Here is a 26,417-nt window from a genome sequence, read left to right as displayed (position 1 = left end):
CGCTTAGTAACCTAGCCGAGGCCTACTCCCAACCAAAGGCCTGTGACTTATCTTAATCAGTCAAAATGTGATTTTGTTTCACTAAAGCTCCATCTGTATATTTTGATAATTGTCTGGCTGAACAAATAAGTGGAGGTGGTATAGCTCATCTAATCGTTGTCTCATCTATCACTGATCAGAAACATTTAGCGTGCAATAATGTAGCCTAAATGCAGTGTAGGCCTATTATTTTGCTCGGTCATGTATAAGCAACCCCAAAAGCCAACGGAGGGTGTTCAAATGCTTTTGAAAAGGATGAAGATACGTTCAGAGTAAGACCCTATGCCTGCTCCCTAAAAAAAAGCAGAGTGAGGGTAGGAAAGCAATGAAACGTGGATTAAAAAAGCATGGGCTTGCCTTGGGCTCTGTTTCAAAATATCACTTTTTTATGACGGATTCCACATGTTGTTGCCATAATGCAAGTTGTGTAGGAAAAATATTTGTATTTTATTCTGTTATATTTCATTATATTCTAAGCCTACTGTAAAATATATGTGTGTTGACTGTGTGTCTAGTCTTCTTAACAAAATAACTGATTTCATGTGCATGCCGCAGTCATATAGGCTGCATAGATCAATAAAGTAATTAAACTCAATATGCCATTCTATTCTTTTGAAAATACATTGTATTAGTCTTATGGTTCTTCGGACCTGCCTAAACTAATTAATCATGGATTTCTTTTTCATGGTGTATATTCTCAATGGATTTATTCAAATAGATGACCACCCACATCTGCACACCACTACTACCACTCTTCCCCAGCATGTCGTCATGCACACGGGAGGTATAAAAGGTGTATGCAGGCAAGAATATGGTAAAAATAGGCTTGTTTGTAAAAGGGTCATATAAACATTTCTCAATTGTTTTAACAGGCAAAATACCTTAAATCCTATGTCAAAGCAGTATTTGATTAATTTGCTCCCATTTGGAAACGACAGGCTAGTTATAGGTTAGTTATAAAAAATCTTTGCCGTTATCTTTTTGGTTATTACTATACTTATGGCCCAACCCATTGGTTTCTGGGACCAATCACACGGTCCGAATATGTACGCATTCAATAAAGGTCTAAGAGTCAAATCCAGACTCATTGCAGATAAGAAACAAACCTCTGTGGGTGTGGCTTTCGGTCTGAGGAATTAGTCTGGGTAGCCAGGTAAGTATGTCAATACATTAGTTCATTAAAATAACCATTCATTTATACCGTTTTCCAGTTATGTTATTGCTTAAGTAAACAAATGAGGATTAAGGACCACTACTGCAATAATTTCCTTTATTAAGATCTCATCTCAACGATTTGCTCAACACAGATTGCAGTCATTTTAGGGCACATAGATTTAACAGTATAACAATCAGCTTGAAGTATAAATAAATCAATATTGTAAATCACAATAACAGTGGAGTGAATGTGTTTCTTTGGCTGTTTAAACCTGCCCTCTAGAGGCTAGAACTCTCCACTACCCTCCTATAAACCACACGATAGGACTAAACCAGAGTACATATACATTTTAGTAATTTAATGAAATCTGTGCAGAGGTAAAACAACCACACATCACAATCATTGCAAGGAAGAGAACCATCTAGGTCAGGAGGATGCGAGAGCAGACTTCAGACATGGCTGAGAGGGGACAGAGAGGACATCTCTGTGCTCTCTACTTGTGTTTGTTGCTTAGGCTGTGTATGTTGTCTTCGACTGACATTTCCCAGGAACCCCCGCCAGCTCCTCTCTGTAGAGAAAAAGGAGTTTGAAATGTTCATTTGTATGCACTCCAAAATGACTGATACAGTATATTAATGTCGATATACACTCAGTGGCCAGTTTATTAGGTACCCCGTTCACGAAAATGGTGGCCGTGGCTCGCTATATAAAGCAGGCAGGCGGGCATCGAGGCATTCCATTACTGTTCGATTGAACATTTGAATGAGCAAAAAGAGTGACCTAAGCGACTTTGAGCGTGGTATGATCGTTGGTGCCAGGCGTGCCGGTGTTGTGCCAAAACAAAAATCTCCCCCCTGACATAATTCTCCCCCCCTTCGCGTTCTTCATTGCTGCGACTTGCTTGCTAGTTGAGATTTCTGCTCTTCACTCAGTTGTCAGTAGCAGAAAGCAATTTTGTCTGCAGTTTTCGGTTTGGCTATTTGTTTCAAGTTTGTGTGGCGGTTGTAGCTTGTATGGCGCCCTGGGCAAAACCCCCCTTCAGCACCAGCCCCCGGCAAGATGCCGCCCAAGGCGGCTGCCCATGTTGCCCGTACCTAAATCCGCTACTGATTTTGAATTAGTCTATAAATAAGTCTCTTTGCCAAAATTCATAATCTCTCCCATGTCTTATTCGACTAGTATTTTTAAAAGTGATAGGATAATAATTCAGCCATAGTTGTTCTGAAATGTTTATTGCTTGCCAAAATTTTACTCCCTCCTCTATGTTTAATATAACACACGTACATTAATTTTGGTTGCCTATCCTGATGTGAAGTTTGTTCTATAGAATGTATTTGACTCTGATGTGTGTCACAGAAAGTATTTTCCTCTAGTGACAAAATTAAGGAAATTAGAGGGGGGGATTCTGGCAGGGGGGAGATTTTCGGCACAACACCTGTTCCAGTATCTCAGAAACGGACACCCTCCTGGGCCTTTTACGCACAACAGTGTCTCGGGTTTACTGAGAATGGTGCGACAAACAAAACACATCCAGTCAACGGCAGTCCTGTGGGCAAAAACAGATTGTTGATGAGAGAGGTCGAAGATGAATGGCAAGAATGGTGCAAGCTAACAGGCAGGCCATAAACAGGCAAATAACGGCGCAAAACGGCGTCTCGGAATGAACAACTCGTCGGTCCTTGTCACAGATGGGCTATTGCAGCAGACGACCACACCAGGTTCCACTTCTATCAGCGAAAAACAAGCTGAACCACCAACACTGTACAATTGAGGAGTGGAAAAACATTGCCTGTTCCGACAAATCACCGTTCCTGTTGCATCAAGCTGATGGCAGAGTCAAGATTTGGCGTAAGCAGCATGAGTCCATGGCCCTATCCTGCCTGATGTCAACGGTACAGACTGGTGACCGTGGTGTAATGGTGAAGGGAATATTTTCCTGGCACAGATTAGGTCTCTTGATACCAATTGAGCAACGTTTGAATGCCAGACCTTGTAGAATCCATGCCCTGAAGAATTCTGGAGGAAAAAGGGGGTCCGACCCGGTACTAGATTGGTGTACTTACATTTGAATAGTACTGATTTGGACAGAAGAATATTATGCGATCCAGAAGGTGTAAAAATGCCTCCAAGCCATAAACTCATTGTTTTTCTCTCTCTCCCAACACACACACAAACGGACACACACACTAGGCCTATACCTCTGCCTAGCGTTCTGCTGCTGTGTGTAGGGGACAGCCTGGCCGTATCTCCGCTCCCTGGATCCTCATTGATTATTCCCAGGTTGGTGTTCCATTTGTTCCAGTTGACTTCCTCCACTCTGAGAGGACAGACAGATAGACAGACACATGCTCCAATTACTGTCCCTGAGTGTATGACACATCCATCAGCTGTCACAGAAAGCAAATCAATGATGCAGCACACCATGTACCAGGCTGTGGTGCTGCTGTGCACAGCGGCTGTGGAGTGCATTCAGTCATTTAATTCTAGACGCACAATCACACAGCTGGGATTGTATGAGGGGCTTTAAATTATATTTTCCTGATATGATGGGTTCCTGTCGAAATGGGTTAGTGTTGGGAATGATTGTCATGCTATTGATATTGGACGCAATCAAATCTATAGAATGTTATCCAATAGGAATGTACAGGTATGTTCACCTGTACTTTTGTCAGATAAATTTTTTCAGACATCACAACCTGATTGTATCTATTCTCTCATCATTGATTCAACATCTACAGTATGTAAATAAATTGGCCACCTGAAGCACCATCGGCGGTCTTTCTCTCCAGCCCTGGTCCCCAGGTCCTTGTCCACCCCAGAACGAAGCCTCCTTCTCAAGCAGTGAGGCAGGCTCCTTTCCAGATCCAGGATGGTGATGGCCCGCTGTAGACGCACGTGTTCATTACAATGAATGAGCTAAGATCAAACTTACCACAAAAGCAAACACATTAAAAAAATGGTGCCATTTCCCTGTCTGTCAGTACATCTGTCTGTCCGCCAGTGAACCCGTGGTGGATCACCTGTAGTTTCCAGATGCTGGTGCTCTCCAGGGACATCTTCTCCACAGTGCGGCTCATGAGGGCGATGAGCATGTTGAGCAGCAGGATGTAGGTGAGCACGATGTAGGAGATTAGCAGCATGTAAAACACTTCCTTGTACTGGTACCTAGAAAAAACACATTCCTTATTGCCTAAATAATTTTCTCCACCATGATAGCTAGCCATTTTTGCTTCCGTATACTGTACTGTCTTGGCATCACTCAGGTGGGTGCTAGACATGTTTATCTAAAGAGCCTTTTAGCATCTGGAAAATCAATCATTACCCCTCTGTGAACTCCAGGTCTCCCATGCCGATGGTGAACTTGAACAGCTCCATGATAGTGTGAGAGATGTTCCTGAAGGTGGGTTTTATACACGAATTCTCCTCAGTGGGAAGGAAAAAGGTACGACCTCTTCCATCTGTGCTGTTTATTGTCTGTGCTGTATTATTGGCCGGCGATTCAGGTTCCATCAGCAAAGTGACCACCGCTGTGGAGGGACAGAGAATGCTTTACTACGGTCCATTCCCAGAGTTGTTTTACATACAGTACCAGTCAAAAGTTTGGACACATCTGCTCATTCAAGTGTTTTTTTTTTATTACTATTTTCTACATTGTAGAATAATAGTGAAGACATCAACACATATGGAATCCTGCTGTAACCACAAAAGTGTTAAACAAATCAAAATATGTTTTATATTTGAGATTCTTCAAAGTAGCCACCCTTTGGCTTGATGACAGCTTCTAATCAAACTTTATTTGTCACAGGCACAAGTGTAGACTTAACGTGAAATGCTTACTTACAAGCCCTTAACCAACAGTGCAGTTCAAGAGGAGTTAAGAAAATATTTACTGAATAAACCAAAGTAAAAAATGATAAAAAGAAACACAATATCATAACAATGAGGATATATACAGGGGGTACCGGTACTGAGTCAATGTGGGGTACAGGTTAAAGGTAATTTTTACATGTAGATACAGTAGGGTGAAGTGATTATGCATAGATAATAAACAGCGAGTAGCAGCAGTGTACAAAACAATCGAGGTGGGGGTAAATGTAATAGTTCGGGGGCCATTTGATTAATTGTTTAGCAGTCTTATGGCTTGGGGTAGAAGCTGTTAAAGAGCCTTTTGGTTCTAGACTTGGCGCTCCGGGACCGCTTGCCGTCCGGTAGCAGAGAAAACAGTCTATGACTTGGGTGTCTCTGACAATTTTATGGGCTTTCCTCTGACACCGCCTATTATATACTGTAGGTCCTGGATTGCAGGAGGCTTAGCCCCAGTGATAAACTGGGCTGTACACAATACCCTCTGTAGCGCCTTACGGTCAGATGCCGAGCAGTTGCCATACCAGGTGGTGATGCAACCAGTCAGGATGCTCTCGATGATGCAGCTGTAGAACTTTTGGAGGATCTGGGGACCCATGCTAAATATTTTCAGTCTCCTGAGGGGAAAAGGTTTTGTTGTGCCCTCTTCACAACTGTCTTGGTGTGTTTGGACCATGGTAGATCGTTGGTGATGTGGACACCAAGGAACTTTAAACTCTCAAAACGCTCCATTACAGCCCTGTTGATGTTTGGCCCGCCTTTTCCTGTAGTCCACAATCAGCTCCTTTGTCTTGCTCACATTGAGGGAGAGGTTGTTGTCCTGGCACCACACTGACAGTTCTCTGACCTCCTCCATATAGGCTGTCTCATCGTTGTCGGTGATCAGGCCTACCACTGTTGTGTCGTCAGCAAACTTAATGATGATGTTGGAGTCATGTTTGGCCACACAGTCGTGGGTGAACAGGGAGTACAGGAAGGGACTAAGTACACACCCTTGAGAGGCCCCAGAGTTGAGGATCAGTGTGGCAGACGTGTTGTTGCCTAACCTTACCACCTGGGGGAGGCCTGTCAGGAAGTCCAGGATCCAGTTGCAGAGGGAGGTGTTTAGTCTTAGGGTCCTTAGCTTAGTGATGAGCTTCGTGGGCACTTTGGTGTTGAACACTGAGCTGTAGTCAATGAACAGCATTCTCACATAGGTGTTCCTTTTGTCCAGGTGGGAAAGGGCAGTGTGGAGTGCGATTGAGATTGCGTCATCTATGGATCTGTTGGGGCAGTATGCGAATTGAAATGGGTCTACGGTATCCGGGAGGATGCTGTTGATGTGAGTCATGACCAGCCTTTCAAAGCAGTTCATGGCTACCAACGTGAGTGCTACAGAGCAGTAATAATTTAGGCAGGTTACCTTCGCTTCCTTGGGCACAGGGACTATGGTGGTCTGCTTGAAACATGTAGGTATTACCGACTCAGTCAGGGAGAGGTTGAAAATGTCAGTGAAGACACTTGCCAGTTGGTCCGGTCATGCTTTCAGTACACGTCCTGGTAATCCATCTGGCCCCATGGCTTTGTGAATGTTGACTCACATCGGCTACCGAGAGCATTATCACACAGTCATCCAGAACAGCTAGTGCTCTCGTGCCTCGAAGCGAGCATAAAAGGCATTTAGCTCGTCTGGTAGGCTCGTATCACTGGGCAGCCCACGTCTGGGTTTCCCTTTGTAGTCCGTAATAGTTTTCAAGACCTGCCACATCCAACGAGCGTCAGAGCCGGTGGAGTAGGATTCAATCTTAATCCTGTATTGGCGCTTTGCTTGTTTGATGGTTCGTCTGAGGGCATAGCAGTATTTCTTATAGGCGTCCGGATTAGTGTCCCACTCCTTGAAAGCAGCAGCTCTAGCCTTTAGCTCAATGCAGATGTTGCCTGTAATCCATGGCTTCTGGTTGGGATATGTACGTACGGTCACTGTGAGGACGACGTCGTCGATGCACTTATTGATGAAGCCGGTGACTGAGGTGGTATACTCCTCAATGCCATTGGATGAATCCCGGAACATATTCCAGTCTGTGCTAGCTAAACAGTCCTGTAGCGTAGCATCTGCGTCGTCTGACCACTTCCGTATTGAGCGAGTCACTGGTACTTCCTGCTTTAGTTTTTGCTTGGAAGCAGGAATCAGGAGAATAGAATTATGGTCAGATTTGCCAAATGGAGTGTGGGGGATAGCTTTGTATGCATTCTGTGTGGAGTAAAGGTGGTCTAGAGTTTTTTTCCCTCTGGTTGCACATGTGACATGCTGGTAAAAATTTGGTAAAACTGATTTAAGTTTGCCTGCATTAAAGTCTCTGGCCACTAGGGGCGCAGCTTCTGGGTGAGCATTTTCTTGTTTGCTTATGGCCTTATAGAGTTGGTTGAGTGCGGTGTTAATGCCAGCATCGGTCTGCGGTGGTAAATAGATGGCTATGAATAATATAGATGAGAACTCTCTTGGTAGATAGTGTGGTCTACAGCTTATCATAAGGTACTCTACCTCAGGTGAGCAATACCTCGAGACTTCTTTAATATTAGACATCGCGCACCAGCTGTTATTGACAAAAAAGATGCACACCCCCACCCCTCGCCTAACCAGACGTAGCTTCTCTGTTCTGCCGGTGCATTGAAAATCCCTCCAGCTCTATATTATCCTTGTCGTCGTTCAGCCACGACTCGGTGAAACATAAGATAGTACAGTTCTTAATGTTGGTAGGATAATCGTAATCGTAGGTCATCAATTGTATTTTCCAATGATTGCATGTTAGGAAGTAGAATTGATGGCAGTGGGAGTTTACTCGCTCGCCTACGGATTCTCAAAAGGCAGCCCGATCTGCGTCCTCTTTTCCTCTGTCTTTTCTCCACAAATGACGTGAATGTGGGCCTGTTGCCGGGAGAGCAGTTTATATTTTTCGTGGGACTCGTTAAAAGAAAAAGCTTCTTCCAGTTCATGGTGAGTCATCCCAGTTCTGATGTCCAGAAATTATTTTTGGGCATAAGAGACAGTAGCAGCAACATAATGTACAAAATAAGTAAAAAAGTAAGTTGCAAAAAAGTGAACAAAACAGCACAATTGGTTACGGCATGTAAAACGTCAGTCATCCTCTTCGGCACCATCTTAACAAGAGCTTTGTACACTCTTGGTTTCTCTCAACCAGCTTCATGAGGTAGTCACCTGGAATGCATTTCAATTTAGAGGTGTGCCTTGTTAAAAGTTAATTTTTGGAATTTCTTTCCTTCTTAATGCGTTTGAACCAATCAGTTGTGCTGTGACAAGGTAGGGGTGGTATACAGAAGATATTTGGTAAAAGACCAAGTCCATATTATGGCAAGAACAGCTCAAATAAGCAAAGAGAAACCACAGTGCATCATTACTTTAAACCTGTTGAGGATAGAGGGCGCTATTTACACTTTGGGGGAAAATCGTGCCCAATTTAAACGGCCTCGTACTCTATTCTTGCTCGTACAATATGCATATTATTATTACTATTGGATAGAAAACACTCTCAAGTTTCTAAAACCGTTTGAATTATATCTGTGAGTAAAACAGAACTCATTTTGCAACAAACGTCCTGTCAGAAAGTGAAAAATCTCAAATCGAGGCTCTGTTCCAGGCCCTCCCTATCATGTTGCTTGAGATTTATGACTATACATGCACTTCATACGCGTTCCACTAGATGTCAATAGGCTGTGAGAGGTGAAATGGGGTCTCAATCTCTTTCTATGGGCAAAAGAGACAGCTTGGAATGACATGACCCCAGAATTCGTTTGTTCAGGAAGCGTTCTTTGCGTTTGGTGACGAAGGAGAGCTTAGCGCCACTTAGCTAGTTTTGCTTGCTCATTCGAGAGGGAAAAATGCCATTCTAAAACCAAACAACGATTGTTCCCGACAAAGGACCCCTTGTACAACATTCTGATGGAAGCTCAACAAAAGTAGGACCCATTTATGATGCTATTTCATAAATCTGTCGGAACATGTTTACTATTAGTTTGCGCCCAGATTTTGGGCACTCTCTCGTCATAACGTAAACTGCATGTCGTAATGAAGTTATTTTTAGAATTCTAACACGGCGATTGCATTAACAACTAGTGTATCTATCATTTCCTATACAACATGTATTTTTTAGTAATGTTTATGAATAGTTATTTGGTCAGAAGATGTGAGTGTCAGAAAAATATCCGGACGTTGTGGGAAAAAGATGCTACGTTAGCACAATGTATAACCACTGATTTCAGCTCTAAATATGCACATTTTCGAACAAAACATAAGTGTATGTATAACCAGATGTTATAGGACTGTCATCTGATGAAGCTTATCAAGGTTAGTCAAAAATTATATATCTTTTGCTGGTTTGTTACGATCGCTAACTTTTGCTGCTGGTAAATGGCTTGTGTTTCTGGCTATTGTGGTAAGCTAATATAATGCTATATTGTGTTTTCGCTGTAAAACACTTAAGAAATCGGAAATATTGGCTGGATTCACAAGATGCTTGTCTTTCATTTGCTGTACACCATGTATTTTTCAGAAATGTTTTATGATGAGTATTTAGGTATTTCACGTTGGTGTCTGTAATTACTCTGGCTGCTTCGGTGCTATTTGTGACGTAGCTGTGATGGTAGCTGCAATGTAAAACTGATTTATAGCTCAAATATGCACATTTTTCGAACAAAACATAGATTTATTGTGTAACATGTTATAAGCCTGTCATCTGATGAAGTTGTTTCTTGGTTAGTTTGGTTGGTTCTTGGTTAGTTTGGTTGGTTTTGTGCATGCTACCTGTGCTGTGAAAAATGTCTGTGCTTTTTTGTATTTGGTGGTAAGCTAACATAAATATACGTGGTGTTTTCGCTGTAAAACATTTTAAAAATCGGACATGTTGACTGGATTCACAAGATGTTTATCTTTCATTTGCTGTATTGGACTTGTTAATGTGTGAAAGTTAAATATTTCTCAAAAATATTTTTTGAATTTCGCGCTCTGCCTTTTCAGTGGAATGTGGGAGGAGTTCCGCTAGCGGAACCCCGGGGCTAGACAGGTTAAGACCTGAAGGTCAGTCAATCCGGAACATTTCAAGAACTTTGAAAGTTTCTTCAAGTGCAGTAGCAAAACCATCAAGCGCTATGATCAAATTGGCTCTCACTAGGATCGCCACAGGAAAGGAAGACCCAGAGTTACCTCTGCTGCAGAGAATAAGTTCATTAGAGTTAACTGCAAAATAAATGCTTCAAAGAGTTAAAGTAACAGACACATCTCAACATCAACTGTTCAGAAAAGACTGTGTGAATCAGACCGTGGTTGAATCGCTGCAAAGAAACCACTACTAAAGGACACCAATAATAAGAAGAGACTTGCTTGGGCCAAGAAACACGAGCAATGAACATTAGACTGGTGGAAATCTGTCCTTTGGTCTGACGAGTCCAAATTTGAGATATTTGGTTCCAACCGCCGTGTCTTTGTGAGACGCAGAGTAGGTGAAGGGATGATTTCTGCATGTGTGGTTCCCACCGTGAAGCATGGAGGACGAGGTGTGATGCTATCGGGGTGCTTTGTTGGTTACACTGTCTGATTTATTTAGAATTCAAGGCACACTTAACCAGCATGGCTGCCACAGCATTCTGCAGAGATACGCCATCCCATCTGGTTTGCGCCATCCCATCATTTGTTTTTCAACAGGACAATGACCCAACACATCTCCAGGCTGTGTAAGGGCTATTATACCTAGAAGGAGAGTGATGGAGTGCTGCATCAGATGACCTGGCCTCCACAATCACCCAACCTCAACCCAAATTAGATGGTTTGGGATGAGTTGGACCGCAGAGTGAAAGGAAAAGCAGCCAACAAGTGCTCAGCATATGTGGGAACTCCTTCAAGACTGTTGGAAAAGCATTCCAGGTGAAGCTGGTTGAGAGAATGCCATGCGTGTGCAAAGCTGTCATCAAGGCAAAGGGTGGCTACTTTGAAGAATACAAAATATAAAATGTATTTTGATTTGTTTAACAATTTTTTGGTTACTACATGATTCCATATGTGTTATTTCATAGTTTTGATGTCTTCACTATTATTCTACAATGTAGGAAATAGTAAAAATAAAGAAAAACCCTTGAATTAGTAGGTGTGTCCAAACTTTTGACTGCTACTGTAAATATACCCTACCATTCAAAAGTTTGAGGTCACTTAGAAATGTCCTTGTTTTTGAAAGAAAATCACATTTGTGTCCATTAAAATAACATGCAATTGATCAGAAATACAGTGTAGACATTGTTAATGTTGTGAATGACTATTGTAGCTGAAAACGGCTGATTTTTAATGGAATATCTACATAGGTGTACAGAGGCCCGTTATCAGCAACCGTCACTCCTGTGATCCAATGGCACGTTGTGTTAGCTAATCTAAGTTGATAATTTTAAAAGGCTAATTGATCATTAGAAAACCATTTTGCAATTATGTTAGCACAACCGAAAACTGTTGTTCTGATTCTGAGAGTTCCTCTGTCCAGTGTCTGTGTTCTTTTGCCCATCTTAATATTTTATTTTTATTGGCCAGTCTGAGATATCTATTTTTCTTTGCAACTCTGCCTAGAAGGCCAGCATCCATGAGTCGCCTCTTCACTGTTGACGTTGAAACTGGTGTTTTGCGGGTACTATTTAATGAAGCTGCAAGTTGAGGACAAACTAGACACTCTAATGTACTTGTCCTCTTGCTCAGTTGTGCACCGGGGCCTCCCACTCCTCTTTCTATTCTGGTTAGAGCCAGTTTGCGCTGTTCTGTGAAAAGAGTAGTACACGGCATTGTATGAGATCTTCAGTTTCTTGGCAATTTCTCGCATAGAATAGCCTTAATTTCTCAGAACAAAAATAGATTGACAAGTTTCAGAAGAAAGTTCTTTGTTTCTGCCCATTTTCATCCTGTAATCGAAACCACAAAGGCTGATGCTCCAGATACTCAACTTGCCTAAAGAAGGCAATCAGAACAACAGTTTTCAGTTGTGCTAACATAATTGCAAAAGGGTTTTCTAATGATCAATTAGCCTTTTAAAATTATAAACGTAGATTAGCTAACACAATGTGCCATTGGAACACAGGAGTGATGGTTGCTGATAATGGGCCTCTTTACGCCTACGTAGATATTTCATAAAAAAATCTGCTGTTTCCAGCTACAATAGTCATTTACAACATTAACAATGTCTACACAGTATTTCTGGTCAATTTGATGTTATTTTAATGGACAACAAATGTGCTTTTCTTTCAAAAACAAGGACATTTCTAAGTGACCCCAAACTTTTGAACGGTAGTGTATATATATATATATATATATATATATATATATATATATATAAATCATATTGTTTGCTTATATTCTTTGAATTGTTTTCAGTTGTTTAGAAGTGTCAATGAACGAGGGAACTGTCAACTGCAATTTTGATAGGTCTTTTGATGATGTTGGAAGAGTAAACAAATACATTTTGAATTCATGAGCCACTGACAGGGTGTGTTTGTGTCCCTGCGTGCAAAAGTGACAGAGGAGAGTTGAAATACCTGCTGAAAACCCAAAGAGGAAGGTAACGTAGACAAAGAGAAAGCGCAAGATATCACTTAGGATCATCTACAAAGGGAAAAAAAGAGAGTAAGAATGAGAGTATCAAACGAACTGTGGATTATAACTACAGCTCAGTCATAACACCAATGTTGTTCCAATGGTAGATACCCTGTGGCAATGAATCCTGTAGCTTCTCTGTAAGAGTGTCAAAGGGACTGAATTCTAGAGTCTCAGTGCAGGAGTGCTGATCTAGGATTAGGTCCCCTCTCCATAGAATTTTATTCATTGCGTTCTAAAAGGCAAGTGTTCCTATTTCAGCACTCCTACTCAGAGACTCTTTGTGAAAACAGGCCCTGGTATCCAGTGTACCTTCTGTATCATGACACTGTAGATGCCCATGTGTCTGTATCCCCTGGAGAAGTAGAGCAGGTTGACCCAGCTGAGAGCCAGACACAGTACAAAAAACCCCAGGTACTCCTCCCTACCACAGCAGTACAGCACTGAGGAGGCCAGGAAGAAGATCGCCTGCAGAAAACTACACAAAGGCAAGTTAAAGTCAAGCGTTTCATCAACTCACTGCGGAAGACAGTTGGAATAACAGAGAGATAACCTCTGACACTAGTGAAACACAAACTTCCTACACACACATGCATAGAGCTGCCAAGAAACATTATCAACATGGCTTAGAAAAACGTATCCCAAGATGTCAGGATCAAAGATAGACTAGTAGTGCGTTGGACCGCTCTGACTTCAGCATGTTATTATACAGTGTGTACCAGTAGGAGTGTGTGTGTCTAGCCCACAAGCTTGCAAGGCATTCTGAAAGATGTGGCGTTGTCCTTATTAGAAGTTCTTCTAATCCCTTAGTTATTGCTTAACTATGCAGGGGCAGGTGATACATAATCTGTCAAATAATTAGTTTGTGTGGAGAGAGATTTTGTACAACTTACAAAAGGATTTCACTGTATCCGTCAATCAGCAAAGTGTCCAGGCTTGGACGTTTTCTCTTCAAGTCTAATATCTTGGTATAGAAAATGAAAAACATTTGATCAACCACACTTTTGAATACAGTTTTGTCAAATGATAGCTTTTAAAAGCAATCTTACTGCGTTAATGGAGATAACGTTCAAGGTAAACGCTGCAGGTGTCGGCTCAATTAGAAAATACCTTTAAGTGTCAACCGCGCTATAACATGGATCTAGTGCGAATCGGATTGAATCCTGGCCTTAATCCTCATATAATCAAAGCACATCACACATGCACACATACCCCTCTTATGAAGAAGTAGCAGGCTCCCACGGTTATAAAAAGCTGACCGGCGAGTCGCAGGTACTCCTGTCTGGTATGTTCCAGAGTAAAAGGTGGCTGGATATCAGAGGGTGAGAGAAGAAATTAAGCTGAAGTTAAAATAACTGTCTCTGGACAGCAGGTAGCCAGCCTAGTGGTTAGAGTGTTGGCCAAGTAACCAAAAGGTTGCTGGTTTAGATTTTTTTATTTAACCCTTATTTTACCAGGTAAGTTGACTGAGAACACATTTTCATTTACAGCAACGACCTGGGGAATAGTTACAGGGGAGAGGAGGATGAATGAGCCAATTGTAAGCTGGGGATTATTAGGTGGCAATGATGTGATATTTAGGTGGACAGATTGGGAATTTAGCCAGAATACCGGGGTTAACACCCCTACTCTTACAATAAGTGCCATGGGATCTTTAGTGACCACAGAGAGTCAGGACACCCATTTTATGTCCCATCCAAAAGACAGCACCCTACACAGGGCAATGTCCCAAATCACTGCCCTGGGGCATTGGGATATTTTTTTAGACTAGAGGAAAGGCTGCCTCCTACTGGCCCTCCCACTACACTTCCAGCAGTATCAGGTCTCTTATTCAGGGACTGACCACAACCAACCCTGCTTAGCTTCAGAAGCAAGCCAGCAGTGGGATGCAGGATGGTATGCTGCTAATACCTGAGCCATCAAGGTGACTAATCTGTCGATGTGTCCTTGAGCAAGGCATTTAACCCTAATTTGCTCCAAGGGCACCGTACTACTATGGCTGACCCTGTAAAACACCACATTTCACTTCACCTGTATGTGACAATAAACGATTCATAAATAATTATTTGATCTCCTCTATAGCTGAATGATGTTAGCATGGATCCAAACGTAATTGCTCTGGGGCCAGCCAGGCTAGAATAATGTAGCTTATTGTGATAATGCAAAGACCTCACCGTTCCCTTCTTCCTGTAGTAGGCGACAACAGTGAAGACAGAGAGGTAAACCAGGTAAACCAGGAAGTTTAAGAAAAACATCCGAGCAGCAAACTTGTCCCACTTCTCCTCCAGTAGCCTGTTCAGAGGCTCAATCTGCAGCATCTCATGGCGATTCTGAAATGATATTTTATAATATTTATATAATATAGCCACACTTTTATGCTAGTATATCTATATTTTAGTCTTTCTCTCTTTAGAGACAGACTCACAGAGAGGTTGGAGAACAGCTGCACAAGGTTAACCACAGTGCAGAACTCATGGAGCAGTTGAGGGGTTAAGTGCCTCGCTCAAGGGCACAACAGCAGGAAATGGCATCTAGAGCCCCATTTATACCTGGTGCTAACATGTGTCCTTCCTAATGTTGTCCACATTCTGATTAGTCAATGCTATCGGATAGCACGGACCCATTCTGAGTGTGCCCATATTCTTTAGACAGGCTTAGACTATTAAGATGCTCATATCCAGAATCTTTTTACGTGTCTATTTTCAAAGGATAAAGCTAAGAATATTAATAGTTGGAAGAAAAATAAACGTATTCTACAAGAACCAATATCACTCTCTAAAAACACAACTTTATGGACCAATCCTTGGACAGCTTTTCAGAATTCACCGATAAATTGGTCCACATGTAAAAACTAAAGGCATAGAAACTGTAAATGACTTGGTAATTCTGAAAAGCAATATTGTTAAATACATGCAACATAAATGTTTTCGATCACAAAATGTTGATTCAAAATCTTTTGGACATCAGATCAATCTTGAGGAAATCCTATTTGAGTCACAAAAGGATATTCGTATGATAGGTAAGCTATACAAAACCTTGCAGAGAGCCTATCCAACTGACAATCTCTTAGAAAAAAAGTATAAACTATTGGAACCCAGACTTAAAAATAAATAACTGATGTTGGCACAAGATGGAGGGAATGTTGGACCGTAATTAACAAGATTACAGTTAACGAAAATGTACACTTAATCCAGTATAAATACACTGCTCAAAAAAATAAAGGGAACACTTAAACAACACAATGTAACTCCAAGTCAATCACACTTCTGTGAAATCAAACTGTCCACTTAGGAAGCAACACTGATTGACAATAGATTTCACATGCTGTTGTGCAAATGGAATAGAAAAAAGGTGGAAATTATAGGCAATTAGCAAGACACCCCCCAAAACAGGAGTGATTCTGCAGGTGGTGACCACAGACCACTTCTCAGTTCCTATGCTTCCTGGCTGATGTTTTGGTCCCTTTTGAATGCTGGCGGTGCTCTCACTCTAGTGGTAGCATGAGACGGAGTCTACAACCCACACAAGTGGCTCAGGTAGTGCAGTTCATCCAGGATGGCACATCAATGCGAACTGTGGCAAAAAGGTTTGCTGTGTCTGTCAGCGTAGTGTCCAGAGCATGGAGGCGCTACCAGGAGACAGGCCAGTACATCAGGAGACGTGGAGGAGGCCGTAGGAGGGCAACAACCCAGCAGCAGGACCGCTACCACCGCCTTTGTGCAAGGAGGTGCACTGCCAGCGCCCTGCAAAATGACCTCCAGCAGGCCACAAATGTGCATGTGTCTGCTCAAACGGTCAGAAACAGACTCCATGAGGGTGGTATGAGGGCCCGACGTCCACAGGTGGGGGTTGTGCTTACAGCCCAACACCGTGCAGGACGTTTGGCATTTGCCAGAGAACACCAAGATTGGCAAATTCGCCACTGGCGCCCTGTGCTCTTCACAGATGAAAGCAGGTTCACACTGAGCACAAGAGCACATGTGACAGACGTGACAAGAGTCTGGAGACGCCGTGGAGAACGTTCTGCTGCCTGCAACATCCTCCAGCATGACCGGTTTGGCGATGGGTCAGTCATGGTGTGGGGTGGCATTTCTTTGTGGGGCCGCACAGCCCTCCATGTGCTCGCCAGAGGTAGCCTGACTGCCATTAGGTACCGAGATGAGATCCTCAGATCCCTTGTGAGACCATATGCTGACACATGCACATTTGTGGCCTGCTGGAGATCATTTTGCAGGGCGCTGGCAGTGCACCTCCTTGCACAAAGGCGGTGGTAGCGGTCCTGCTGCTGGGTTGTTGCCCTCCTACGGCCTCCTCCACGTCTCCTGATGTACTGGCCTGTCTCCTGGTAGCGCCTGCATGCTCTGGACATTACGCTGACAGACACAGGAAACCTTTTTGCCACAGTTCGCATTGATGTGCCATCCTGGATGAACTGCACTACCTGAGCCACTTGTGTGGGTTGTAGACTCCGTCTCATGCTACCACTAGAGTGAGAGCACCGCCAGCATTCAAAAGGGACCAAAACATCAGCCAGGAAGCATAGGAACTGAGAAGTGGTCTGTGGTCACCACCTGCAGAATCACTCCTGTTTTGGGGGGTGTCTTGCTAATTGCCTATAATTTCCACCTTTTGTCTATTCCATTTGCACAACAGCATGTGAAATTTATTGTCAATCAGTGTTGCTTCCTAAGTGGACAGTTTGATTTCACAGAAGTGTGATTGACTTGGAGTTACATTGTGTTGTTTAAGTGTTCCCTTAATTTTTTTGAGCAGTGTACATTTATAGAATAATATTGAGACAAAATTTACAAATTCTGCAGCACAACGGCAGAGTCATGTCTGAATTGTAAAACTAATAATGACTTAATAATCCATGCCTTCTCGGAATGTTATAAAGTCCAAAAGTTATGGGCGGAGTTAGAAAGTTGGCTTTCAGAAGTATTACAATGTAAATGTACTTTTAATCTGTAAATCTGCATATTTCAAGACATGGCATAAGAGGGGGTGCAGTGAGATACCCGATGGGTTGGACGATACTTTACTCATCAATCATCTTTTAAAAAACATATACGTAAAAACTGTAAATCAAGCAATCGTTCGTCGTTAACACAATGGAAAGGTCAAACGCTTTACTATCTAAAAATTGAAAGTGAGTGGGCTATGGAGAGAAACAGAGTGATGGGGCGCTGGAGATGCGGGTGTGTGCTAGTGGGTCGGGCAGGTGTGATGTATTTGATGTTTGTACGATGTTGTCATTTGTATGTGAATGTTTTATATTGTTTATAAAAGATCAAATAAAAAAAAATAAAAAAAAGAAAAGATGCATTTTGATCTGACTGTGATCTGATCTTCGTGACCACCAGAGTTAGTCAGCCATGCATTGTGTCTGGAAGTGTAGATGGATCTGGAAAGTGAAACCATTTAAATGATCATTATCCAGCCCTTTAAAATCATTGACAGGTGGCACCATTAACTCAGGCCATCAATATGTGCCTTAAAATAAATACATATTATTTAAAAAGAATACCTCTCAAATAATTTGCATAGAGGGAGGGATCAGCAAATTTGGTCACAATGCAGTGGACAGATGTGTAGACGCATGTCTGAAAATCTGGGCACAATCAGAATGTGGCCAAGATCAGGAAAAAAGGATGCATGTTAGCACCGGGTATAAAGGGGCTTATGATTAGATCCTTTTGATATAAATGTGACTCACAGGAATGTCACTGCTGTAGACGATGATCTCCAGGACAGAGTTCTTCTCGTAGGAGTCCAGTGAGGCCAGGTCATACAGGGAGGAGTGGACGGGTCCGTAAACCCACTCAGTGAATTTACGGGACAGGTTTCTGGTCTCCCTCTCCTGGAACTCACGATGCATCATGTGCTTAAACAGCTAGATGAGGAATAAAACAATTGGTTTACACATAATGGAAGGATGTAGCAAATTATGATAAAAACATACAGTGCATTCGGAAAGTATTCAGACCTCTTGACTTTTTCCACATTTTGTTACGTTACAGCCTTATTCTAAAATGGATTAAATTGTTTTTTTCCCTCTCATCCGTCTACACAAAATACCCAATAATGACAAAGCAAAAACAGGGCTTTACAGATTTTTGCACATTTATAAAAAATGTAAAACTGAAATAGACATAAGTATTCAGACGCTTTACTCAGTACTTTGTTGAAGCAGCGATTACAGTCTCAAATCTTCTGGGGTATACCGCTACAAGCTTGGCACACCTGTATTTGGGGAGTTTCTCCCATTCTTCTCTGCAGATCCTCTCAAGCTCTGTCAGGTTGAATGGGGAGCATCGCTACACTGCTATTTTCAGGTCTCTCCAGAGATGTTCGATCGGGTTCAAGTTCAGGCTCTGGCTGGGCCACCCAAGGGCATTCAAAGACTTGTCCCGAAGCCACTCCTGCGTGCTTAGCGTTGTTGTCCTGTTGGAAGGTGAACCTTTGCCCCAGTCTGAGATTCTGAGCACTCTGGAGCAGGTTTTCATTAAGGATCGCTCTGTACTTTGCTCCGTTCATCTTTCCCTTGATTCTGACTAGTCTACCAGTCCCCGCTGCTGAAAAACATCCCCACTGCATGATGCTGCCACCACCATGCTTCACCGTAGGAATGATGTCAGGTTTCCTCCAGACGTGACGCTTGGCATTCAGGCCAAAGTGTTCAATCTTGGTTTCATCAGACCAGAGAATATTGTTTCTCAGGGTCTAAGTTTCTTTCGGTGCCTTTTGACAAACTCCAAGTGGGCTGTCATGTGCCTTTTACTGAGGAGTGCCTTCCGTCTGGCCACTCTACCATAAAGGTGCTGCAGAGATGGTTGTCCTTCTGGAAGGTTCTCCCATATCCACAGATGAACTCTGGAGCTCTGTCAGAGTGACCATTGGGTTCTTGGTCAACTCCCTGACCAAGGCCATTCTCCCCCGATTGCTCAGTTTGGCCGGGCGGCCAGCTCTAGGAAGAATCTTGGTGGTTCCAAACTTGTTCCATTTAAGAATGAAGGAGGCTACTTCGCTCTTGGGGGCCTTCAATGCTGCAGAAATGTTTGGGTACCCTTCCCCAGATCTGTGCCTTGACAGAATCCTGTCTCGGAGCCCTACGGACAATTCTTTCGACCTCATGGCTTGGGACCTTATATAGACAGGTATGTGCCTTTCAAAATCATGTCCAATCAATTGAATTTACCACAGGTGGACTCCAAGTTGTAGAAACAGCTCAATGATGATCAATGGAAACAGGATGCACCTGAGCTCAATTTCGAGTCTCATAGCAAAGGGTCTGAATAGTTAGCTATTTCTGTTTTTTATTTGTAATAAATTTGCAACATTTCTAAAAAACATGTTGCTTTGTCATTATGGGGTATAGTGTGTAGATTGATGAGGAAAAACATGTATTCAATCATTTTAGAATAGGGCTGTAACATAACAAAATGTGTAAAAAGGCAAGGGGTCTGAATACTTTCTGAATGCACTGTATGGAAGAAAAATGCATTTTCTTCGTATGTCTAACAGGAACAAAATATTACAATGAAGATGAGATTACTTAATTTGGAAACAACAAACTGTTGATCTGTTCTCCAGAAGGTCTTTATTGTTCCGAACACCATTACAGCATTACTCCATATTGGACTCCTTCCTTACCCCGATCTTGCCAGTCTTGGCAGCCAGTTTTATAGTCGTCAGGCCCTGGTTGTTCTCTATGTCCTCCAGCCTCCATTTGGGGTGCAGGCGGGCAGCTGTTGTGAGGATGTGGTCGTACATAGAGGTGATGAAGTCAGTGTTCTCTGGTGTGTTATCAGCCAACACCACTAGGGCATGCAACACCATGTTACCCAGAGAATCACTCTCCCTCACGTCCACTTTCTGGTAGACATTCTCCAGCAGGAAGTCCACCACCTCAGGCTGGTTGGTGCACGCAGCCAGGGACAGAGGCAGCTCACCTGGAAACACATTTTCCCTCAATTCAATGTCCTTTCTATTACCCTATCCGCCACAACAGTGACAACCTTGTTGGAAATATTTTCTGGATATGTAAATCCACTTTAAATAAAGCTTCATAAAACACTTTCATTTAATTCCCTTAGTCATAAAGAAGGGAATGATTATTCTCTGAGGGATGACTAGACGCATGACAAGCAGAAGAGTCTGTTGTCAAACCTACCAGAGGAGGATACTGTTCAAGGCTCAGTGATACTGACACACTCACCAAAGTAGAAGCTGGGTCCATCATGGGGCTGGAAGAATTTCCCACAGGCTTTGGCATGGACGTTTGCTCCTTTCTTGATCAATAGCTCAACAAAATAGGTGCTCCTTCTCTCAATGGCAATATGAAGGGCTGTTTGACCTATTTGATCCGTAGATAGAAAGGATAGAATATCATAACATGCATGGCCTGACATATACAGTAACATGACTGTTTTGGTATGTTGAGGGTTGTGTATATAAAACTGAGTTGTCAGAGACATGTGTGGAATAGATGAACAACATCAAGTAATGATAATTCTGGTTATATGACAGTTCACCTTTGTAATAGCTGTCTGTGTATGCAGCATTTACTAATTCTTTGATGTCACCCATCTTCTCTGAGATGTCAAGGAGATATTCAATTGTGTTATTTCTGCCATTTCTCAGATTCAGTAGAGCCTTCAGCAGGACGTTTTTACCATACGATTGATCTAGGAGAGCAAGAAGTGAAAGAATGGGGTATAAAAGAATACACTTGAGGGTCAGCGTTAGTGTTAAAGCTATAGGTACAATGCATTACCACTCTAGGGTTAGGGGTAGGTTGAGGTTAGGGTTAGAGTTGAGCTGGGATGTTGACATGAAGTTAAAGTTAGGATTGATGCTAGAGCTAGGGTTTAACTGGGATGTGGACATGAAGCTAGGGTTATTAAGGTTGAACTGGGGTGCGGACATGAACCTATGGTTAGGGTAATGGCTAGGGTTAGGGTTTAGCTGGGGTGTGGACATGAAGGTAGGGTTAGGTTAATGGATAGGTTTTGGGTTGAGCCAGGGTGTGGACATCAAGCTAAGGTTAGGGTAATAGGTAGGGTTAAGATTGATCCGAGGTGAAAATAGGGTTAGGGTTAGTTTACAATACTCATTACACTGTAATAACACGAGTAGTTACACAGCAATAATAGCACTGTAATGTAAAGTGGTACCCTAAAATGCTACAATTATACAATACTATATACTGTAATGCATAGTCCCCCTCACACTCAGTGTTGGAGAGCTTCTTCATGGACTGATGCAAGTACTGATGCAGCCCCTCCAGCTTCATAACGTCACCAGTGGACACGGCCTCAAACAGCCTCTTGATGTCAAACCTCTTGCTGTCCCTGTCCTCTTTGTTCTCCTCCAAACATCGTACTTCTCTACAAGGAAAAATGTTAGACTTTAGTATTGGGAAAGCATTTCTTCTTCAATTGAAAAACCAAAAACTAATGGTCTTTCCCAAAAGGGCTTCAAAACAAAGACCTTATTCTCATGCTATATTGTAAATGAACTTCTGATTAACAAAACGTCCTCCCTGAGGGAAGCTATCTGTGTTTTCTCAAACAGTATTAAGACTGTTATTAGTTTGACTTAGCCCTACAATCAGGCATTAAACACCATTTGTCTCCATACTGTACAGAATGTGTTATTATATTTTGTGAATGTGTTGTCTCACTTGTCAAAATTGAGATTGAATCTAATCTTGGGAGCGGCCTCCTCCAGCTCATCCTGGTAGTCTGAGTCCATGGGGGCTTTGGCCCCCCCCGAACTGCCTAAGCCAAGGGCAGACACCAGCCTGTCAGGCTTCTTCACCTGTCTGCTCTGTGCCCTCTCATCATCCGTCCTGTCATCCGTCTCCAGAGAGAAGGAAGGGTACTCTGGGCCCTTTGACTTGTTCATAATGACTCCTCAGACTGGTGTTCTAGAGGAGGAGTTACAATGATAACACACCACAGTCATGTAAATACAGTATGTTCAGTATATTATAAATCCCATGAGAGGATTGACAAATTCTAATTCAATGAAATGTTTCTGCAGTGAGGGACTGCATTTATGGTTATCTTCCTGAGTTTTGGCATGATGAAATATTGTTTGGTCATACACATTTTAATAACTAGACATTGACTTTACAATTTCTTCCATTTATCGAGATTCTCTGAAATATAATAAGAGAGCTGACCTCAAAATACACCAGCTTTTAGACATGTGATGTTTCACCCCCAGATGGCTAACAAAGCTGGTTATTTATTAGCACTTCCCCATGACAACTGTAGCTAATACAAAACTCTATCCAGGCCTGGAACCGTTTCTTTACTTAAATAACTGACAAAACATTCCCAGACAGTTCAGCTGAAAATTAGGACAGCCATTACTGAGACACATTGTAAATAATCACATTTATCTTCAAGCTAAGCAGATCAGAATTAATCATTATTCTGGGGATTTAAATTATTTCTCAGAAAAAGGATGGCAAGAGAAACGAATTGTTTTGTTATTTCCCTGTAGATGCCCTAGAAAAGAGGAAGGGGGTTGTCAATGACTCAGAGTGAAACTCTGAAGACCTCTGCCTACCATGAGGAGAACAACATGTGTGGAACAGCAGAAAGAGAGAGGTCAGGACCATGATTCAAACACATCCCCATTTATAACCCAGCACATCTAGATCCATCTCATTTTCATCAAATATTTTGGTTTATGATACCCTTGACAAATGAATGAAATAATACAGAACTGTGTTACTAGAGGATACAGCATTGTGAAAACAAATAATCTAAGGCTCAACATTAGTCATATTAGTTTTTTTAACATATTGTTATTCTGCTGATCCATTACTGTAAAACAAATTAGTGTAATGTGTACTTCAGGTCCATTTGCATGGCACAACACACGCTCAGTGTAAAACAGTGAGCACATAAAACAGTGTGCAGCACGTGAACAATGACTCTTATCCACTCTATGAGATAATGTCTGTATGCATAATCGGTGGCCATTTTGCTGTCACTTGATGTACATTATAGATCCTCATCTACTCATCTAAAGCTGCTGGACCTGGGGCTCAAAATGGCTTCTTCCTCTCAGAGAAGAAAGGCTATTTTCTGATGCGGTGTCATATGATTACCAACCCCTCCCTACTTACAAAAAAACAAAACCACAGTGTCTACCAACTGTAGCACATCAACGATGAGCTCTCTCCCACCACAACATATAGTCTGTTCCTCATTTAAACACATTATTGTTTTTCTTATACTAGTTTAATCTTTTCACATTAACTACAGTATAGCTGAAACTCAAGCTGAATAATCTAATTGTTGTTCTTGTCTTATTCTGCTCTGATACAGTCTTTATGTAACCGTGTACATTTGAATTGTCCTCCTGTGCAGATCTTGTTAAAAAACGACTAGACTGGTAGACAATGACATCATGGATCATCATGAAAACAAAGAATGTTAGAATCACAGTTTCAGACACATCTAACTAATAACTTGCATGCAAACATGTAAAACCAAACAGTGAGCAATTGTGATTTGGTTATATTCATGGTTTCTATTAGTAGCCTGCTCTACAGTACAGTTTCTCACAGTGAGCTCATGCACGACATGTTGACTGGAGTGAATGTTTACAGTTTGGAGTGAATTCAGTTATGACAATAGAATAACTGAACCTTTCCCACAAAAACAAAGCAAATGCAAAGCCATCATCAACACCTGCTTATGATTCAATAATTCAAACATGGACATGAAGCCATCTGGGACCTGAAGGTCTAACATACAAATAACTGTACTTACACAGAGATGAATTAATTCCTTACATGTATGTACGAAGACAATTTCACAGAGTGCTCTGTTGGATCACATTTTCTCTTATGTCTCTGTCTATCATATAATCCGTATATTAAATACACACCTTAAATCCACAACCGCACGACAAATCAACCTCTATGTACAGAGTGTGTGTGTGTGTTTGAATCTTACTCACTACTACTGTGAGTAGTAGGGAGGGATGCTATGGATAAAGCGATGGGGATGATCTTGGAGAGCGGGGAGAGAGAGCCAGATGCAGAAAGATAGTTAGAGCCCATCCCCAGGGAGTATCAGAGTACATTACCACCAGAGAGAGCTCTGCTCTGAGAGCTTAAAAGGCTACATGGCTGACCCTTGGTGTTATTGACCCGACCTCTGTTGCACTGCTCAGACAGTAATGATATAGTGACCAGGAGATGCACAAAGGATCTTAGCTTATTCTTATGAATGTTGACAAATAACTGTTTTAATGTACATGTGTTTTGTTAACATTATATTCAAAGGTAAATGGACATCAGTTTAGCCATTGGCTCTTATTTACTCTCTGCATCCGAACCATATGCATACTATATCCCTATTGATAGAAACATAGAATACCACATAAGTACATTGATAAGGTGTTGAACCAACATTCTTAGTAAATCCTCAACGTTCGCATACACACATATTCACTGCACACAATGGCATGGTAAAATTCTGCATTTCACAATTTACTTCAAAAGTAAATTCCAGTATCCTGATTTGACCCTTGTTGTACAACATTATGTTGCAAATTCTTAAAGCCAAAATATCATCCCCATCTCATTACTTCACACATTGAGTAGCCTACAACATTTTGCGCAGCTGTTTAGAGATGTTTTAATACCCCCATAAGACCTAATGGTGCTGTGTAGTTAGTTTGATGCAAAGGCATCTATCTTCTTGAATACTGTATATGCAATAACAATGTAATAACACAAACATAGATGATTAATCTAATCGTACATAATATTATCAGATAATACATTACTTACTTATTGTTTTGAATGAGTCTCGTCTCACAAGGGGTTTCCTTCTCCTTTAACACAACATTCAATTCAGAAAGCGTTTCTTCTTCTTTCTTTCAGAACAACTTTGCAGAGCTTCCTGAGTGCCTGCCTTCTCTTAGATATGCTGCCTGGTGAGCTGTGTTGTTGGTGAGCCTGTTCCTGTGACTAAGATTGTGGTTGGAAAAAAACTTGTCTCGTGAGATTAGACTTATTATATACTGTAGTTAGAGGGATCAACAAATGTTGACTTCTTTTACATGCGCCATGATAACATAACAATTTGATAATTTAGTAAAAACAGCATTAAATAGTTGTAATCATTATAAATGATAGTTGTAATGATCAACAATAGTAAAACCTTGTTAATAACACTGATGTGTAAGCTAGAGATAGCGGAACAATGTTTTAGTTAAAAGTTCAAGTTCACCAATGCAAACATTTCAAATACAGTACATTATTTTACTGTAGTTAACTATGTCCTACATTACCACTTACCCCTTACTGTAGGCCTAATTTAACTTTTAGTTTGTACTATAAATGTGAGACATCATTTTGATTGGAGATTGCACAGTGAATTTCATAAACATTTCTGAGGATATCACTGAATAGTAAAATAAGCATGATGTTGATTGTAATAGTCACTGTTAGCCAATCAGAAAAAAAACTATTCAAGTATTCAAATATGAAAGTAAACTGTCACGTTGGCATGAATGATTGGGGAGACAGGCGCAGGAATGCGTAAAAGTTTTTTACATTTTTAATTTACCCAAATTACGGCGTGCTGTGTTAAGGCACGGGGACGAAGACCAAACAAACACGTAACAAAACACAGGGTAGAAACGCAAACAAAAGAGCGAGGAATAAATAACACAAGCACACAATGATTAACACACGGGACGAGACAC

At 41.7% G+C, this 26,417-nt stretch overlaps 1 protein-coding gene and 1 long non-coding RNA gene across 3 annotated transcripts; one reads left to right on the top strand and one right to left on the bottom strand.

The window, feature by feature from the left end:
• Positions 1–1,295: 1,295 nt before the first annotated feature.
• Positions 1,296–25,654, bottom strand: trpv1 (transient receptor potential cation channel, subfamily V, member 1). 2 transcript variants are annotated; one of them, XM_055942185.1, is made up of 17 exons: positions 25,498–25,654; positions 22,360–22,605; positions 21,906–22,063; positions 21,209–21,361; positions 20,893–21,030; positions 20,328–20,626; positions 18,391–18,567; positions 14,849–15,004; positions 13,887–13,982; positions 13,568–13,638; positions 12,987–13,152; positions 12,617–12,683; positions 4,518–4,722; positions 4,216–4,360; positions 3,954–4,078; positions 3,394–3,512; positions 1,296–1,763 (listed from the first exon to the last, which is right to left on the bottom strand). In XM_055942185.1, the coding sequence occupies exons 2-17, from the start codon at positions 22,581–22,583 to the stop codon at positions 1,645–1,647; spliced, it is 2,418 nt and encodes an 805-aa protein (XP_055798160.1). In that variant the 5' UTR covers positions 22,584–22,605; positions 25,498–25,654; the 3' UTR covers positions 1,296–1,644. The 2 variants fall into 2 exon arrangements, with proteins under 2 accessions (XP_055798160.1, XP_055798161.1); XM_055942186.1 differs by lacking the exon at positions 25,498–25,654 and adding an exon at positions 24,588–24,692.
• On the top strand, positions 22,999–25,661 carry LOC129868320 (uncharacterized). Its single transcript, XR_008761745.1, has 2 exons — positions 22,999–23,296; positions 25,591–25,661. It is a non-coding gene; the product is annotated as an uncharacterized LOC129868320 (long non-coding RNA).
• The last annotated feature ends 756 nt before the right edge of the window (positions 25,662–26,417 follow it).

Source organism: Salvelinus fontinalis, chromosome 13 (genome assembly GCF_029448725.1).
Source record: "Salvelinus fontinalis isolate EN_2023a chromosome 13, ASM2944872v1, whole genome shotgun sequence".
Lineage (NCBI taxonomy): Eukaryota > Metazoa > Chordata > Actinopteri > Salmoniformes > Salmonidae > Salvelinus > Salvelinus fontinalis.
The sequence above is the reverse complement of the archived record's forward strand: the minus strand, read 5'-3'. Positions and strand labels throughout refer to the sequence as shown.

Coding starts and splice junctions, on each gene's coding strand:
- trpv1 (XM_055942185.1), bottom strand. CDS start 22,583: ATGAACAAGTCAAAGGGCCCAGAGTACCCTTCCTTCTCTCTGGAGACG. Junction 13,639..13,886: donor GCTACTTCTTCATAAGAGGG/GTATGTGTGCAT, acceptor TTCTATACCAAG/ATATTAGACTTGAAGAGAAA. Junction 4,723..12,616: donor CCTCTTTGGGTTTTCAGCAG/GTATTTCAACTC, acceptor GTCCCTCCACAG/CGGTGGTCACTTTGCTGATG.